Source organism: Miniopterus schreibersii (genome assembly GCF_964146895.1).
Source record: "Miniopterus schreibersii genome assembly, chromosome: 2".
Taxonomy (NCBI): Eukaryota; Metazoa; Chordata; class Mammalia; order Chiroptera; family Miniopteridae; genus Miniopterus; species Miniopterus schreibersii.
Window position 1 is genome coordinate 146,216,869 of NC_138102.1, and position 19,968 is coordinate 146,236,836.

At 41.2% G+C, this 19,968-nt stretch overlaps 1 protein-coding gene across 2 annotated transcripts in view; it reads right to left on the reverse strand.

The window, feature by feature from the left end:
* Positions 1-19,968, reverse strand: part of ANO6 (anoctamin 6) — a 168,048-nt gene that overhangs the window by 114,854 nt on the left and 33,226 nt on the right. The window contains exon 2 of one of the 2 annotated variants that reach the window (XM_081129748.1): positions 11,080-11,139. The exons of the other annotated variant lie outside the window; for it this stretch is intronic. Within the exon in view, the coding sequence (XP_080985874.1) occupies positions 11,080-11,139 (60 nt within the window). The remainder of the gene's footprint in view (positions 1-11,079; positions 11,140-19,968) is intronic. 2 annotated transcript variants of the gene reach the window in all.

The window sequence follows — 19,968 nt, forward strand, 5'->3', positions numbered from 1 at the left end:
CTTGCTTTCCTTCTCTCAGATGTTCTTTCGTTTCTCTGGTCTCTTCTGTCAGTGCCTCCTCCCTGACTAGATCTTTACTTCTGAAGATATTCAGGGCTCCACCTGAGGCCCACTCCTGTGACCTATCCCATGGCATCTGTTAACGCCACCTTTAGGCTAAGGGTTCCAAATGCATCCCTCTATTTCAGACGTCTCTTCTGAACTCCAGATTCACAGACCCAGCTGCGCATGTGGCTCCTCTACTTGGAAACCTCCCAGGCCTCTCAGACTCAGAGTGTTCACATAGGGCTGATGTTTACACACACACACACACACACACACACACACACACACACACAGCGCTACTCTTTCTCAATTATTTCTTGCCTCAGTATATGGCACCACCATCTATTCAGCTAGTCAACCCAGAATCCTGGGTGTAATCCTGGACTCCCCTCACTCTCTCATCCCACAGCAAAACATTCACCATCTTTGGTGCTGAATATTTTTTTTCTTTATTGTTGAAAGTATTACAGATGACCCCCTTTCCCCCCCATTGATCCCCTCCTCCTGGCAGCCCCCCCGTGCCCCCCAGGTCTTCTCCACACTATTGGCTGTGTCCATAGGTCATGTGTATAGGCATCTAAGTTCTTTGATTAATCTCCCCCCCACCCCACTCCCCAGCCCCATCTTCCCTCTGAGATTCGCCCGACTGCTCCGTGGTTCTCTCTCTCTCTCTATCTTGTACATCTTCTTGATTCTGCCTTCCTCTTTCCATCTTATGCTGCCAAGCCCCTGGTAGCCCTGCTCTGGACTACAGCACTAATCTCCTAGTCAGGAGATAGCATGCCAACAGTTTTCATCCCCTCCCAATCCTTTCTCCCTTCAGAAGCCAAAGTGACCTTTGAAAATGAAATTCTGAGCCAGTAATTTTCTGCTTTAAATTCTTTAGTGGCTTCCCATTAGGAGGCTACTTTCAAATTTATGATACAAACATATGTATTCTTTCTGTAATGGGAAGAAATTAGAACAGTAATTTTTAAAGGAGTCTGGTTAAAAGAGACTGTAAGCATCCTACGAGCATGGACTATGTCTATTTAGTCTGCTGGAAAACGCCAGTGCCTGCCAAGGTCTCCACACACAGCTGACCCTAATAAATACTGAATGAATGAATGAATGAATGAATGAGGTACAGCAGAACCTAGGATGGCCATAGAGTTGAGGAAAGTACATTTTTGCTTGTTGTGCCTTGTTTTATAAAATGAAATATGCATTCATATGATATACATTACATGTCCATACACATAAATGTTGATGGAAAAGAGTGAAAAAAATACATAGGAGAGATCATTGATAAAGACAGGCACAAGTAGAGGACTTAACCCTAACTAGAAAAGCAAAGATGAGTGTAAACATACATTTATATATGCATTACATACACACACACACACACACACACACTCTCTTTTTTTTGAGGGAAGGAGAGAAAAGAAGCTGGAGCAATACTGAAGGTTTCCATTTCTTCTCTGATTTCAGAAGCAAGATGATATACCAATGAGGAGAAAGGTGTAGAGTAGAGATATGAGGAAAGCAGAGTTTGAAATACTTTCTGTGACTGACAGAGCGTCAGCTGGGAAGGTGTGCCGGGCCCAGTTTCTGTTCTGCTCTTTTTCTCCTCAGGTCTGCAAATGCTCAAGACTCAGGTTTTCTTTTTGGCCATCTGTCCCTAAGATGACAGTCCTGAGTCAATATAGGAATCAAGTGTATCATAACAACCTGGGTAACTCTTACAGAATGATTCCTACACCCCAACTGATGGAGACTATTTTAGTAATTGGGGACAGGGTGGCTCTAATGGCCCCCTCAGTTTGTGAAGCACCACCCTAAGGAACCTCATCTCGGTCTCTGAGCACAAGGTCACTGGCTTCACAGGGCACATTTTCTCCTCAGTCATTATGCTAACCACTACTGAGCATACTGGGTTAGTGATCAAAGCCACCAGTCAAAACCACAGTGACATGCAATGTCCACTCTGTCTTCCCATCTGACTGAGAAACAGCAACGTGGAGGAGAGAACCTATGGTGGGGCTGTTATCTACTCACACATGGCGTGGATGGGAAGGGCATGCTTCCTGGCAGGGGGCCGCCAGGACGGCCATCCCTGCCGGAGGGGAAAAGGGGGGAAAATAGACCTCATTCCCTATTCTCTTTCCTGTTTTTCTGGCTCAAAATGAACACTTTATCTAGCTATTGAGAATGCGAATCTAAGTATGCTTTAGAGCTGAACTATTAACAGCTGAAAATAGCCCAGAAGAAAAAAATTCAGAATTTATAACCTTTTAACAGTTTCCTGTTCATGGAATATGGGCTGCAATTTTACCTGGGACTTTCAAGATGTCAGAGTGACAGAGACTGACTGACATACAAGAAGCGTAAGTTCTGCACTTTCTCAGTTGGCTGCTCCAACTCTATTTCCTAATCTCGAGTTCAATTACATGAGTATCTTAATTTCTTGGAAATAAAATCAATCTGTCAGCACAAAGAGACTTTAAAATAATCTATTTCAATTTCCTGGCCTTACAGATAAGGAAATAATGACAAGAGAATGTCCATATTAGTTGGTAGCAAATCTGGAAATAGAATCCAAGTGTCTTAACTCCCAGTTCAGGGAACTTTCCACCATGCCCCCCCCCCCCACTGTAGGTAAGAAAATAACTGAAGCAGGGGGAAGGGAGATTCGCAGCTTACACAGAGATCCATTTCACATTTGTGATCAAATGCCTCAGAAACAACAATTAAAAACTCACTTCAAGAGAAACTTTTATGTGAAGATGGACTGAACACATGCATTTAGCCCTGCTCCCTCCTCAATTACTACTAGAACATAAACAGATAAAAACAAAAAGAACAGAAGAGATAGCAACACTATTTTGGAAGATGGAGAGCAAACAGACAAGTGGCAACTGGCTTAGCCAACTGGAGAAAGCTCATTCCAAAACCAGGACCACCTAGCAGCAATTTCATTCAAATTATAAAACCCAGAAAAGGCTGAGAGACTAGCAGCACTTTGTTCCTCTGGAAGTGGGGGTGACTGTGGGGCTGAGAATCAGCTGGAAGTCTGTTTAAGTAGTTAGACCTCCCCAGAATCTCTTCCTCACTCCTAATGGACAAGTGATTGCCTCCAAAGCCCCAGGCCCCACCTAGGAGAAGACTGGACATGAGTTCTCTGAAAAGAGTCAAAAAAGGATCTTTGAATCCATGAAATAAGAACAAGATGTTATCAGAGAGAGAAAAAGAAAGAGAGAGATTCAGAGAATAAAAGAGATCTTAGGATAAAATGATGACAGATTAAAAATTCAATATAAGATACAATTTAGTAAATGTCCAAGAAAGTTGAACAAAAAGACAGAGATATAAAACAGGAAAGATGGAGAGTTTAGGGGTTAATTCAGGATAGCCAATATCGAAATAAGTGTTCATTATCAAAGAAAATGGAGAAATAACTGTCAAGGAAAGAAATTTCCCAGAATTGTAGGCATTTCCCCCCCACCAGAACGGAAGGACATCTTCCCCCCAGAACTGAAGGACACTGTTTCTGTTTAAAGAAAGGACAGAGGTGGGGCTGGGGGAGGAGTGGAGAACGGAGTTTCCACAGTGAAAAGGCCAGGCAAGTTTCCAACATATTCAGTGCAAATAGACCTACACCAAGGTCCATCATTATGGAATTTCCAGAGGGAAAAAGAGTTTCATACAAAGGATTTCAAGTCAGAATGGCAGAAACTTCACAAGAGCAACTCTGGAAGGCAGAGGCTTCAACATTCTGAGAACAGATGATTTCTACGTTAGAGTTATAAACTTCATCAAAACCACCAATTGAAAGCCGGAGTGAACAAAGGCACTGTCAGACCTGCAAGTCTCAAAAGTTACCTCTCTTACACCCTTTCTCCATAAGAAACTGGAGAATGTGCTCCACCAAAACGAAGTAGTAAACCAACAAAGAGTGAGCCTGAAGTTCCAGAGACTGACAGCTCCAATACAAGGAGAGGCAAACGGAGTCCCCAGGACCAGGGAGAAGGGAAAGCCCTAGCTTTTGGGGGCCGAGAAAGCAGCCTAGACAGAGAGAAGACCAGAAGGCTCTGGGAGGAATTTCCCCAAATAGGATGAACTGGATAGATTATCTAAGTAGTTGACTACACTGAGAGATTTACAACTGGGGTAGAGTCTGAGGTTGAATATTTATAAGTACATCAAAAATTAAGAGAAAAATTATTACTATCTGCTGAGTAGCCTTAAGAGGGAAAGTAATCAAACTATGTTAGGGGGCTGTTCTGTGGAAAGTATTCCATAGTGATAATAAAGTAAACATCGTCTACCGATCTTACCAAAATTACAACACAATTACAACGGGATGATGGAGGTTGGGAAAACTCGTGTGAGAAGGGGAGAGGGGCAAGGGTAGATGAAAGCGAGCTAAATACTCACTTTTTCATCAACAGAACTAAAAAGTAGGTAGGTAACACTACAAGTATGTTCATTAAAAATATAGAAGGAATTACTAAAATAATCAGCTAAATCTGAAAACACTTGCCTCTGGTGAACAGAAAATAGAGGGCAGATGCTGCTGGTTTCCATAACAAATTTTACAGTATTATGTAATTTTCTAATTATGTAAACGTCATTAACTAATTATACAAAACTTTGAAAAAATAAAATTTCATTTTCCCTATTAAAAAAAATAAGGGAGAGGACTCATGTCAAACATGTCACAATGTGACACATGGAAACATTAGCATCACTGTTCTGGAGCCCACTACTGCCAAGCACTGAGCTAGATGCAGAAGACAGGACAGTTAACAAAGCAGAGAAAGTCCCTTTTCGGGGAACTTATATTCTTTAATAAAAACTAAACATAAGTACTTTTTAAATAACTGACTCTGCTTAGTGGATAACAAGGAAATAAATAAGTTGCTATGACAGAGCATGAGAGAGGGAAGTATTTTGGGCACTGTGGTCAGAGGAGGCTCCCTGAGGGGTGATATTTAAGCTGAGACCTGAAAGATGAGAAGGAGTTGGCCATGCAGGGCTAAAGAAAGAACATTCAAGGAAGCAAGGAAAGCCAGCCAATGGTTCTGAAGCAGAAAATATCTTGGTGTGCTCAAGGATATGGCCAACAGAGGTCAGGTCCCCTGGCTGGGTAGCTCAGTTGATTAGAGTGTCATCCCGATATGCCAAGGTTGCGTGTCTGATCCCCAGTCTGGGACATACAACAATCAACCAGTGAATGTATAAGTAAGTGGGACAACGAATCAATATTTCTCTCTCTCCCCCTTCTCCCACTCCTTCTCTATCTATAACCAGTTTAAAAGGGGGGGGGGGGGTCAGTGTGATTGAAAGGTGTGAAGAGACGAGAGGCTGGGAACAAAACAAGGTTGGAGAGGAGACAGGTGCCATAGTCCACCACGCACAGACAGGTGAGCAGCGTGTGGCATCACAGCGCGGCGCGGTGCTCTGCTGTGGCAAGAGCAGGGACGACAGACCTGGCATTAGATACTGCTGAGGTCCAGGCAACAATGCTGGCCTTATACATACATACATATATGTAATCCTCACCCAAGGATATGTTTTCATTGATTTTAGACAGACGGGAAGGGAGAGGGAGGGAGAGAGAAAACCATCGCTGTGAGAAAGAAACATCAACCGGTTGTATCCCATATGCACCCCCACCAGGGACTGAATCTGCAACCTTTTTGGTATATGGGATGACACTACAACCAACTGAGAGGTAGCAGGGGCCTTGCGGCGAATGGCTAAGAGTTAGGACTTTATATTGATTGCAGAGAAGCCACTGCGAGTAGTACAAACGTATAAAACAGAAGAATCACTGTGGCTGTTGTGTGAACTCAGACCATGAGGTACACAAGTGGAGACAGGAAGATGGCTTAGGAAGCCATTGCAGAAGTTCTAGCAAGACTTGGGGATGGCCTGGGCTCGGATTTAGATGTGGGGGTGGGCCATTAGGAGCGTTTGGATTGGGGATAGATGCTAACGGATCAAACATGAAGTGTGAGACACAGGCGGGAATCAGGGATGGCTTCAGGGGTTTGGACTGAGCAACTGGGTGGACTCACTGCTGAGATGAGGAACCATGAAGGAAGTGTAGGTTTAGAAAGCAGATCAAGAAGTTGTTTCTGGACATGTTACATTTGAGATGTCTGTTGGACAACCAAGTGGAATCAACATATAGATGGTATTTAAGGCCCTGGGAATGAATGCGATCACTCACGAATGGGCTGGGATTGCGAAGTGGTCCAAGAACAAAACTCACAGCCCTCCCAAGTCTGGAGGCCAGGAATAGGAAGAGCAGGATCCAGCAGCGGAGACTGAGGAAAACTAAGTGAATCGTAAGCAGAATCAAGGTAGAGTAGCATCACAGATGCCAAGTGAAGGAAGGGTTTCAGGAAGGAGGGAGTGGTCAACTGTGCCCGGTGCTGCTGAGAGACAGGAGCTCCATGAGGAAGTGCCAAGGGCGGCTGTGACTCATGATGAATGAACAATGCTCTGAGATAACATTCCTTACTCACACGTGTGCTCAGACTACTCAGTAACCTGGAAAAGTAACCCTCAGTTCACCTAGAACACCAACGCTCTGTTTCCATGAATGCTTTACTGCACGGCGAGCCCTCCTTCAGGATTCCCCCAGGGAGAGCCCTGCGCCTGCGACACAGAAACAGCTCCAGTGGGTAGTTTGAGAAATGGGAAGCAGACCAATGCTCACAGCAGAGACTCAGATATGTTAGGCAGGGCAGAACTTTTTCACAGATTACTGTTTTCTAACACATAGGCAGTTAGGGGGAAATTAAACCATTTCGTCTGTCTTATGCAATCATTGAAACCAAAGAACGGCTGCAGTTTCTGACCCCTTTTTCTTCTACCGTTCTTTGTTCATGTTGTAGCACCTGACTTTTTAAAAATCAGATTTAGTGGGGTTATACAGTGAAAATTTACCCATTTTGATGTGTTTTGACAAATGTATACAGTCATCTGACCTCCACCACCATGAAGGTACAGAGTATTTCCATCACCCCCCGAAGTTCCCTCTTGCCCCCATGCAGTCAATCTCTTCCACCTACTTCCAGTCCTTGGCAAGCAACGATCGGATTTCTGTGTCTACAGTTTTGCCTTTTTAGGATGTCATATAAATGGAATCAACTAGTATACACCATTTGTATCCGGCTTCTCTTACTCAGCATAATGCCTTTGAGGTTTATCCCTGGTGTTGCCTGGATCAGGAATTTGCTCCTATTTGCTCCTGAATAGTATTCAATAACATGAACATACCACAGTTTATCCACTGGCCAGTTGATGAACATTTGAGTTGCTTCCAGGTCTTAGATACTGTGAAGAAAACTTATATGAACCTTTGCTAAAAGGTCTTAGGTGAACACAGGTTCTCACTTCTCTTGGGTCAATACCTGGGAGTGGGATCACTGGGCCTGCAGCATCTAGCTTCTGTCCACTAAGAAGAGGTAAACATTTACTGAGCGCTAACTCTGCATCACCCAACATTCTAAGCTCTCTGTATGCTTTAGGTTATTCGACTCTTAAAATGACAATCAAGGTATCATTGTTCCCATCTTACTAAAAAGGAACTAAGGCGTGAAGAGGTCGAGTCACTTGCCCGAGATCACACAGCTAGTAGTGGGTAGCAGTCAGAGTTCTCCAACCCAGGAATTGCATGGCAGAGCACAAATTATCAAGCATTTTGCTGTGCTGCCTCCCCAAGTCAAACGCATGACATCTGAGAGAGCACAGAATCCTACCTGATGCGCCAGTCTTCCGAACAAAAATGACCATTGCTGACCATTCCTTTCCTCCCTGTTAGAGCATGACAATGACTACACTGGGACTCTGAGGACCACTGAAATAATAACATGTCATTTTTAAAGTCAGAACTTTATAGGATATTATGAGGAAGTGCTTTTAACTGTTCGTAGAAGTTTATAAAGGTTAACTTACTGTTGTTAAATAACAACTCTAAGGGAAGCAAGAGTCAGCCCTCCTCTATCACCATGGTAAATACTTAGAGTCAACAACAATCTCTTCTAGAGGCCTTGCTACTCTCATAACATAAGAGGCCATGTTTGGTGAAAAAATACAAGGACTCTGCAATCAGACTGACCTGCATTCAAATTTTGGCTCTGCTCCCTAGTGGACAGGAGCATATGTACCTTCTCACATGTTAAAATTGGTATGAACATGGCCTAACGTGCAGGGTAGTCATAAAGATTCCACGGCACAGCATGGGTGAAACCACTGACCACTGTGCCTTACGTAGTTAAATAACCCTGATCCCTCCTTCTCCCCTTCAGTGTACTGCTGGGCCTCTGAAATCAGTATAACAGAAGTAGATTACTTAGCAAAAACTTCTATTGGTTTGTTAGTTTTTCATCCAAATAGCAGCAAAGGAGAAACTGGAAGGAGGTGCTTCTTTAAAATTTCCTATTTTATCTTTTTTTTAAAAAGTCACAAAAACTTTGCACTTTATTCCACAATATAATCAGAGTTGTGTGTGTGTGTTTTTGTTATGTCATATACCTGCACAGATTTTTAAAAGAAATTTATACCCCCTTCACTCCTTCCTCCCAACACCAAGCCCTGCCTCTGGCAATCACCAATTTGTTCTCTGTATCTATAAGCTTGGTCTGTTGTTCTTTAGATTGCACATATAAGGGGCATCTTACAATATTTGTCTTCCTCTGACTTATTTCACTTAGCATAATGTCCTTGAGGCCTATCCATGTTGTCACAAAGAGCAAGATTTCATTCTTTTTTACGGCCAAGTAATATTCCATTTTATACACACACACATTTTCTTTATCCATTCATCCATCAATGGACACTTAGGTTTTTTTCATATCTTCGCTATTGTAAATGCTGCTGCAATGAACATGGGGGTGCATATATCTTTTCTAGTTAGTGTTTTCACTTTCTTCAATAAATACCCAAAAGTGGAATTGCTGGATCATATGGAAGTTCTATTTTTAATTTTCTGAGGAATCTCCACAGTTTTCCATAGTTGCTGCATTAATTTACAATCCAACCAACAGTGCACAAGGGCTTACTTTTCTCCACGTCTGTGCCAACTCTTGTTGTGTCTTGTCTTTTTGATAAAAGCCATTCTATCAGGTGTAAGGTGACAGCTCATGTGATTTTGATTTGCATTTCCCTGATGATTAGTGATGTTGAGCATTTTTTCATGTACTTGTTGGCCACCTGCATGTCTTCTTTGGAAAAGTGTCTATTCAGATTTTTAATTAAATTGCCTTTTTGTTTTTTTTGCTATTGAATTTTATGAGTTCTTTACATATTTTGGAGATTAGTCCCTTATTAGATATATGACTTGTGAATATTTTCTCCCATTCACTAGGTTGCCTTTCCATTTTGTTGGTTTCCTTTGCTGCACAGAAGCTTTGTAGGATGATGCAATCCCACTTATTTATTTTTGATATTTTGTTGCTTTTGCTTTTGGTGTCAGCTTCAAAAAATCATCAACCAAGACCTCTCTATTAAGGAGCTTAACCACCAGTTTTCTTCTAGGAATTTTACAATTTAAGGTCTTTTGTTCAAAGTTATTTTAATATAAAAATGTTGTATATATCCCTCCAGCTCAATGACAGCTTTCTCCTGAAAAAATTTTCTTAAAAAATCCTCACCCAAGGATATTTTTTCCATTGCTTTTCAGAGAGAGTGGAGATGAGGGGAAGAGAGAGAGAGAATTATTGAATGTGAGAGAGACACATCCATTGGTTGCCTCCTGCACGTGCCCCGACCAGGGCTGGGGATCGAGTCTGCAACCGAGGTACATGCCCTTGGTCAAAATCGAACCTGGGAGCCTCAGTTCAAGGGTTGACACTCTAATGATTGAGCCAAACCAACTAGGGCTCTCCTGAAGTTTTTAAGACTATTTGTTTTAGGAAGATTTCCCCGATAAATGGTGGCTTTACTTGTATGCTGCCACCTTGCCACTTACCTGGGATACGAAGACTCCCAATTATAAAGCATGAACCCGCAAAGTCTTAGTAAGACTTCATAATGCTCTCACACACTCTGGGCATCATTCTCTCCTGCCTGCAACATCTTAACCTCTACCCTACAACACTGCCCGGTTTGTAGTCTTGACTCCAAAAACCTTTAACTCTGAATTCTCCAAACAAGGACACAGCTAATTCCTGTGACCCCTGTAAAGGGAAGAGATACTGGCCGCAACCTACTTCCGGAAACAAAACTCTGTTACAGCTCCACGCGTAAACATAAACAATGCACATCCAAAAAACATTTTTCAAATGAAAGTAAGACCCTGGCCACGGATAACCTTAAGTAAACTGAGATGACAGATTAATAGTTTTTTTAATGTACTGAAAAGACTGTAACATATTAATCCAGAGAAGCCAAGGGATTTAATTCAACTAAGCGAATGAAATGTAGCTACTCCGAGTTATACACACAATATGGTAAAGGAAATAATTTAGTCCTTAACACATATTTTCATGAAATAGCATTATTTTTCTTCAAATTTTTATCCTAAGGTTTAATGTCACATGCTCCCTTTCATTTATGACACACACACTGTATGTTATTCAAAAGATCCTGGTTGTTGTAAGTACCTTGAGCAACACATAAAGTCATTGAAATCTTTTCCTTATTTTGTCATCAAACCCCTTGATAGTTTTTTGTTTTTTTGTTTTTGGTGGGTTTTTTTTGCCAAAAAGCCCTCTTCTGGAAGGCAGGGGTAGAAGTCCTTGTGTATGAGACCTTGACCCCAAGTACAGTGGGCTGATGACAGGTAAGAAATAATTTTTGCTTTCAGAAGCTAGCATACGCGAATGAATTTTTTTAATTTTTTTTTTTTTTAAGCAATCCACATGGACTAATAAATGAATAAAAAGTTAGGGAACGTCAATACAACAAACAGTATCTGGGACTCAATGACATGCCAGCACATTACAGAAAGGACCAGAGATACAGGCTCTGTCCTCCTGCAGCTGACCATCAAGGGAACAGATAAGAAAGGGTGCTGTTCAAACAGACAGGGCATCTTACCCAGACCGGAGGGGAGGGTGTGAGTTCTCAGAAAAGGCCTCTTGGAGGCGGGAACGTCACCTGAAGGATGAGGAGGGATTAATAAATACAAGGAGGCAGGTTGGGCAGCAGAGAGCCCAGTGGGGGCATCCAACCCGAGTCCCAGACCTGCCTCCGCAGCAACCTGAGCAAGCTGTCTGACCTTTCTTGCTCTCATTTTTCCTTACCTGTGATATGGGATGCTTAGAATACGGCAGTTGACCCTATCCCTTGCTGGGTATAAGAATCACCTAGGAGCTTTCTAAAAAATACTGGCTCCCTCCCCCAGAGATGTGGTTTCCATTGGTAGGGCATGGGTGTTTCTTTGAGAAGCTTTCCAGGTAACACCAGTCTGCAACCACAGCTGACAATCGCTGAACACTAGGACCTCTTAAGTCCCAGACATCTTAGGTCCATGGTCCTCAATCCATAGTGCACAATATGGTAAAAGAAATAATTTAGTCCTTAATACATATTTTTATGAACTGAATGCCGAAGGCCACTGATGCAGTTTAAATGGGGTTGTGCCACACAGTAGGGTTGATTTTGGGCATGTGCATAATTCATGGTGGTGAACGACAAGTAGAAAATACTCATTCCAAAATGCTCTCATTTCTAAACTTAAAATTCAGTGGAGCACCTCTGTAAACTGACTCCATGGTGCAGTCTTTGCAGTACTTCGTTAGAATTTGATTTGCATGGTTGACTGTAACATGAACATTACATTCTCTACCCCCAAGGTTACTTAAATCCACTTATTAGGCAATGGCGAACTAAACAAACAGTAATTAGAAACACTCCAGACTACCTTTTAAATCTGCTGCTAAATTATACTTTTCCTGCACCAAAGCCCATACACACAGCACGTCCACAAGCATCATGAAACCAAAGCCTCAGAAATATTTACATTAATAAGAGCACAAGCTACCTCTGGGCCTCCACATCGGATTCCGCAGGGAAGCGACGGCTACTTTAGAAGAGGACTGTTCATTCCCCTTATTCCTCACATCTGGGTAAATGAAGCACTGCCCACATGTGGTTAGAAATCCCAGGAAAAAATGAACTCTCTGGGGGTCTGGAAATAAAGAAACACCTCTGACAGACTGCCTCATTTCCTAAAATGAGTCAGAAATGAAAGTAATTCTTCAGCAGAGAACATTTGCATCGTGGTGCAGCTTCCAGATGATACCCCCGGCTAAGCGGTTGGGCCTGGGGAGGGAGAGGGGAGGGGGGGAGGGCCTGGAGCACAGCACTGGGACCTCCACACTGCACTTCATCTCAGAGCTGCACTGTTAGCTTGGAAGGGCTGCAAATCCAATAGCACCAGGCATCCAGGTCTCAATTGTAAATCTTGATTAGCAGCAAGACTGCTCACATTCCATTAGAAACCTGGCCCCTCGCCAAAGGGTAGAAGCAGCCAGAAAGGGTTCACGAGCCGCCATAGGCATGGAAACAGCAATTCTTAGAAGAAAAACTGTTTTACTCAACTAAAAATAGTCTATGCCTATTAATGATTCAGACTGACCTTTATTCCTGGGGAGGAAGAATTGCTGTATAGAGATGAGCTAATGCTGCCAAGGGAAGCCAGAAGGAGAGACACTGGCATATGGTCAGGTACTGGAAGGTAAGACAGACTGAAACATCTTTCACAACACCTCTGGTAAGGACCAATAGATATAAAGGTGAAAAACAAAGGCTGTCTTCACCAAAATTGGGGGATGGTTATTTTTGTCAGATGGCTTGTTACTATTCTTTCCATCATGGGTTTTTAAAAGGAATCCAATTCTATGGCTTACAATTGGGTGGGGGAGGCGGAGGAGGGAATCTGGAAACAACCTAAATGCCCATAAATTAAAATCTGATACATGCACAATGGAATACTATGTAGCCTTTTAAAAGAAGGCCAACACAGACGGTGACAGATACAGAGGTATCTGTACTCTGTATGATACACGAGACATGAAAACAATGCACCTGCTGTCTGTACAGCAAACATCAATGTAAATGTATAGAAGCTGCCTTAGTGTAGGAGGAAGAGGCCAGGAGAGTGTTATTTTTCCTTTTATACCCTTTAGTACAGTTTGAATTATCTATTCATGTACTTAACATTTTTCCCCCTTTTAATAATAGGCATTAAGTGGGCAGAAGGCTATTTTTGGTTTCTCCTTTATACTAGTTTCTCTCTATATAATTTAAAACAAAGAATGCTATTTTAAATAGATGTTACAGGCTCAATTGCATTTCCTCAATATTCATAAGTTGAAGCCTTGAGTGCCAGAACCTCAGAATTCGACTGTTTCAGAGACAGGGCCTTTAAAGAGGAGATGAAGTTAAAATAAAGCTGCTAGAGTGGGCCCCGACCCAATCTGACCGGCATCCTTATAAGAACATGAAATATGGGCATGTGCAAAGATGCCAGGGATGTGCACACACAGGAGAGACCATGTGAGGACACAGCAAGACGGTGGCATCTGCAAGCCAAGGAGAGAAGCCTCAGAAGAAACCAAACGAGCCAACACCTGGACCTTGGACTTAAAGCCTCAAGAACTGTGAAAGAATGAATTTCTGTTGTTTAAGCCACCAGCCTGTGTTTTGTTACGGCAGTCCTAGCAAATTAATACAACATATAAATAAACACATGGATACAATTCACCTAACCACATGGAGAGAAGCACCCATAAAAGTCTTCGATGGGTCAGGAACCCGCTGTGTCTGCCTCGATGAAGACGGCCTCACTGGGGCTCATGGTGCTCCTGCTACATCAGGGTCACCGGTTAAGGGACTGGAGCCAGGACTAAAACAGCTTCCTACTTCCTGATTCAGGACTCTTTCTGTTCATGTCGTTTATCTTTTATGGTCATTTTAACAAATCCCACCACTTGAAGCACTAGAGCCCAGGATGTTTTATTTATTAGTGTCATTTTATGGCCTGGCGTATATTCAAAAGGCTTTCTTCCTGTGCTGATAACTAATGAAAAGGAAGGTGTCACAGTAATATTATTAATTTGGTTAAAAAAAAAAAAAAAAGACTTGGCACCAGAGTTTAAAAATCCAGGAAAACAAATGATATGCCATATATGTGTGCCAACCTAATTTTTTATACTTTAATACATGTGGTCTCAGAACACAATACAATATATCGAAAGTATGGTAGTCCAAAGCTAAAGTTTTCTTTATAAAATTTTATAGATTTTTACAAATTTATAACCTTCTTGTTAAATATTAGAGTTTAGAGAGCAAAGATACATTAAAATCCCAACTTTGCCTATGGAGTCTACAACCTAAAAGTGGGTTAAGATCCAATCACATGAAAAGAAGATGAATCTTGAAGATAAATATTTGATAGTCAGCTCAGGCTGCGTTCAGGGGAAGGTGGAATCATTTTGGCTTTGAATAATTACAGAAAGTTTTACCAAGGGCTAGAGCTCTAAGCCAACCTGGAATTGGATACACAAAGGTAAAGGAGAAGTAATTTTTTAAAAATATGTGAATATTATTTTAATAAAAATTTTGTGCCATCCCTTTTCTTTTTGACCTCATTTTCTTTAACTTCCCCTACAATTTTTTAAATTTAAAAATTTTTTAAATTAAAAAAAAATTTTTTTTCATTACACTTTATATTCAATATTATTTTTTATTAGTTTCAGGTATACAGTATAGTGGTTAGACATTTATATACTTTACAGAGTGTTACGCCTAAAAATGTTTTTGCACAGCAAAGGAAACCATCAACAAAATAAAAAGACAACCGACTGAATGGGAAAACATATTCACCAATGATACATCTGGTAAAGGGTTAATATCCAAAATTTATAAAGAACTCATACAACTCAACACCAAAAAAACAAACAACCCAATTCAAAAAATGGGCAAAGGACCTAAATAAACACTCCTCCAAAGAATACACAGAGATGACCAATAGACACATTAAAAGATGCTCAATGTCACTAATCATCAGAGAAATGAAAATTAAAACCACAATGAGATATCACCTCACACCTGTCAGAATGGCTACCCTGCATAAATCAACAAACAAGTGTTGGTGAAGATGTGGAGAAAAGGGAACCCTCATGCACTGTTGGTGGGAATGCAGATTGGTGCAGCCACGGTGGAAAAATATCATAGAGGTTCCTCAAAAAATTAAAAATGAGACTGCCTTATGACTAAGCAATTCCACTTCTGGTTACATATCTGAAGAAACCCAAAACACTAGTTAAAAAGAATAGATGCACCCCTAACCTATGTTCATTGCAGAGTTATTTATAATAGCCAAGCTACGGAAGCAACTCAAGTGCACATCAGCAGATTAGTGGATAAAAAAAGCTGTGGTCCATGTACACAACGGAATATTACCAGGCAGGTCTGGGTGGGGCCTGAGCATCTCCATTTCTAACAAGCTTCCAGGTGATGCCAACGCTGCTGGTGTGGGGCAGCACTTTGATTGGCACAATCTGTGCTTCAGGGTTTCAAAGAGGCAGAGATGAACGTTGACCCTGCCTTGCTCTTAATAGTAACAAAGGAAAGAAAACAACATGGGCTTCTTCTACACTGTCACATAGGTTGAGGTTTAGATTTTTTCCTGATAATGAGAACAATTATACTTTGCCAGGATCACCAAGCAGTACTTGCAACCCATTCACAGCAATTTTGTGAACCATAAGGTATGGAGTGGTTATATCTGCTGCTTTCTTTTCCTTGGGCTCTGTTTTCTTTTTGTCTTTTTTTTATTCTATTAACTTTATTATGCGTGGTTTTGGCTGTAAGTTGCCTCAAACCTTTACTTGAAAAAGGTGAAACCTAACCAATGCCTTTAATTGCATTGTCTTAGACAGTTAACACTGGTTTCAAAAAATTTTAAGGCTTTTAAGTTGAAAATGAAATCCAAGATTTAAAAAAAGAAGAATGAAATCTTACCATTTGTGACAACATGGAAGGACCCAGAGGGTATTAAGCTAAGTGAAATAAGTCAGTCAGAAAAAGGCAAATACCACATGATTTCACTTATATGTGGAATCTAAAGAACAAAATAAACGACCAAACAAAACAGAAACGGACTCATAAAACAGAGATCAGGCTGATGGTTGCCAAAGGGGAGGAAGGTTGGAGGACTGGGCAAAAAGGTGAAGGGATTGAGAGGTACAGATTGGTAGTCACAAAACAGCCATGGGATGTAAAGTACAGCATAGAAAATACAGCCAATACTACCGTAACAACTACGTCAGGAGAAGTGGTTTATGCCTAGGTCTGTCATGTGACTAAGCATAAAGTTATGAAGGCAAGAACTGTGTACCTGAGATCCTAACCGAGTGCCTGGCAAAGCAGGCATTTGCCAATGCCGAGGCAAGGGAACAGGCTGGAAAGTACACAGGATTGACCACCTTAGCGTAGGTAGGGACTCCACATTCTTGTGGGATATAAGGTTGAAGAAATGGGGCCAACCTCTATATACTGAAGTATGGGCTTTATCCCTATGCAGGGCGGAGTCTTTGAAAGTGTTTCTGAAGGAAGACGTTATAAAGAACACAGATGGGGCAGGCAGTGGTGTGCGTAATGGAGCAGAGGTGATAGGAATGACAAGAATCAATCAATCAAGGGGCATCAGGAGAGTAATCAGGTGATTAGTTGAGAAAAATCTCAGCTTCCTAATCTGAAAAATGGGCATCACCCTACCTATCTTAATAGGGCTGTTAATGAATACTAAGTGGGGCTTAACACATGGCCTGCCAGTAAGTACTTAAGAAAACGTAACTGTTATTATTCTGATAGCCAGGGTATGTCTCTTTGGCTTTCCTCAAGTCCCCTAAACACAGAACAGCAATGGCTATCCATCTTTCTTGGAAGTGGAGTTTGCTATATTTATTCCTTAGATCTCCAAAAGTTAATACTTCTATACAGTAGACCAACACAGGAGTAACAGATGTCTGAAATGATCTTTAAAATTAAGACACTCCAAAATCAGTTTTTAAGCTGCCTTTGTATAAAAATAACTATCCAGGCTAATGCCAATCAGTTTTGAAATACTACATTAATGGACTCAGCTATAAATTCAGGAAAACTATTTTCACAATGAAAATGCCAATGCCTTTTTAATTAAGGATGAAACTGCCAACATAAAAGACTTAAGATAAATGAGGAACCATTCCTTTCTCTCATAAATGAAAGGACCTGAAAACTCTGTGAATTCTTTTGAGAGACCGATTACCAGAAATTGTATAGAATCTAAGCCATAGGGTTTTTCAACTGCAAAATAATCACTTCATATTGGGGCTGACAGCCTTAGGCCAAATATGGTGCTCTGCTTTTTAAGTTCCTTTTTCTTATTGTTATTAGAGGCCCATTGTCCTATATTTAGAGTGATTATGTAGCTATGAAGTTCTACTGAAGATAATGGCACTTTGTCTAACACAAAGCGATGCTAACTTTTTTCTTTTTGTAAATTTGACCTTAGAAGGAAGATTTAGTATACACGAGAAAGTTTATGCACGTTTACATAAATATATACACGTGTATCCATGGTAAAGCTTTACCAACTAACCATTATCTATCAACCATCATGAAATTAACACACCAGAAATCTGTGCTAATACTTCTATTGTCAACATCAATAATCTATTTAAAAAATGTTTCCTCTTTGGCCCTGAACCAGGTTTCCACATTTACTGTATCACTGGAGGGTGTCTTGCTTCTTAAAATTAATTAAAAAAAAAAACCAACAAAATTATCCAAAGGGACTAACACAAAGAGGGCAAAGGGAGCAAAATAAGACATTACTGATTGATCCAAAGAAAGCAAAAAAAGACATAACTGATAACTTTGGCCCGAGTCAGCAGAAACTTGCCAGTCATCAATGAAGCCAAGATCAAGAGAGCAGCCAGCAGTCAAACAGGTTAGGACGCTACGGACCAACGTAAAAGAAGGCATGCAACGCACTGGCATAGCGTGATGTCTACTGGGAGACATTAGCCAGCACATGTACGGTATCCAATACTGAAAATGAGTAACATCTTAGAATCAAACAGCAGAGAATAAAATCAGGAATTTAAAAGTGAAAAGAATTCCTGTAAGAACAACAAAGGGTAAGACAACCTCGGGCAGGTCATGGGGTGACCACCAGATAAATCAAGAGAAACTGAAATTTAATCTCTCTTCCATGTTTACCCAACTGGTTTCCTTTGGAATACTCCTTAACTTTGTAAGCCTCAGAATCTTCATCTGAACAGAGAAGATTATGAGACAGTCAAAGGTCTCTTCCTGCTCTGATAATAGATTAGGAATTTCTGTTTAGATGATAAACATAGTTTTTTTTTTTTAAGGCTACTTTTCTTTCACAGTGGGCTTCAAGTTCCCAAGTCTGGAATTTCACAGAAGGGAGCCAAACTCTGTCAGCAGGCACTTGGAGCACAGCCCTAAAGCATGAGTCAAACCACAGGCTCTGAAATAAGTACAAACAGCTGGCCGGTTTGCACGATACCTGTGACATAGTGTCCACCTCAGCCAGGATCCCTCTGTCGCTTCCCTCCCTAGCTCTTCCCAGTGGGATACACTCATTTCTCATCCCCAACTCTTCACACAATCCTGCCAAAAGCAAGTTAGATACACGCTGACAAAAATAAGTTAGTAGATCTCATAAGGTGTAATAGGCAAAGAAAATGTCTGGGGGCAGCTCCTGATCTTAAGAACGAAACAGCGGGAACAATCAGCATTCTAAAAGGGCACTCTCACTGCCCCTTAACAGTAAGCAGTCCAGTAACTCTACTTTTCGCAATCTGCATAAAATAATCTGAAATGCGAACATATATTTATACCAACAAATATCTCACAATATTATTTATAACAGGAAAAAAATCTGCTACATGCCAGATGTGCAATAATCAAGAAATGATCATGTAAATGATACTGCAAGGTTCTCCCCTATGCTCCACAGGACGCACACTGCCTGCTCACGGCCATGGCCATTCCCTCCACCAGACTTAAGGTCCTAGAAGGCAAAAACCACGTTCTGTTCACTGTCTTAGCCATAAAGTCTACCTCAAAATGAACGCAAAATAAGGTACCTTTTGAATGTTTGTGAGAAATGCTTTCGAGTAAATACTACGTGGTGAAGGATTACGCCAGCACTAAATGTGGTGTGTGAAGCATTTTTAAATGCAGGGAATGTGGATGATTAAAACGTTCTGGAGACGGTTAGCGGTGATGGTTGCACAGCGTTGTCAATGTACTTAATGTCACTGAACTGTTCATTTGAAAATGGGTAAAGTGGTCATATTTGTGTTACACATATTTTACCACAATGAAAGAATAAAATAAGTATTAAGGAATGCTTATGAGGCCAGTGAAGTGAAAAGGCAGGAAACTCCATGTGTAAACTACACAAAATTACACCTGCATTTTTAAAAGGCCGGAAAGCAGCACACTAAGGTATTCATGTTTGGTTTACGTTTGGGCAGTAGCATTAGAGTAATTTTTGTTTTATTTGCAATTTTCTGTATTTTCCAAAATATCCACAATGGCCCTCAGCGCTTATAATCAGAAAAAGATGAGACACCGCAGACGTCGGGGACAGGAAGGCTTGGTTACCAGCAGGTTTAGTCTGGATGGGGAGCGCTCACCTTGCCACGAACCTGATGTTCTTGTATACGGCACAGCGTCTGTGCTTGCCTTCACTGTGGGACAGTGCAAAGGCATGCCACTGGAGTTCAAGTCTTATCTTTATTATACTGGAATGCATTTTTCTTTTTCTTTTTGCTATGCCAGAAAGCATGCATTGCAGATTTGCTGCTTCATAAGTATGCTGTGTGCAGACTGAGAGGTAATAGATGGTTGTTCTGGATATACAAGTGCCAAACTGGATCAAACGTGCGCTTGTTCTAG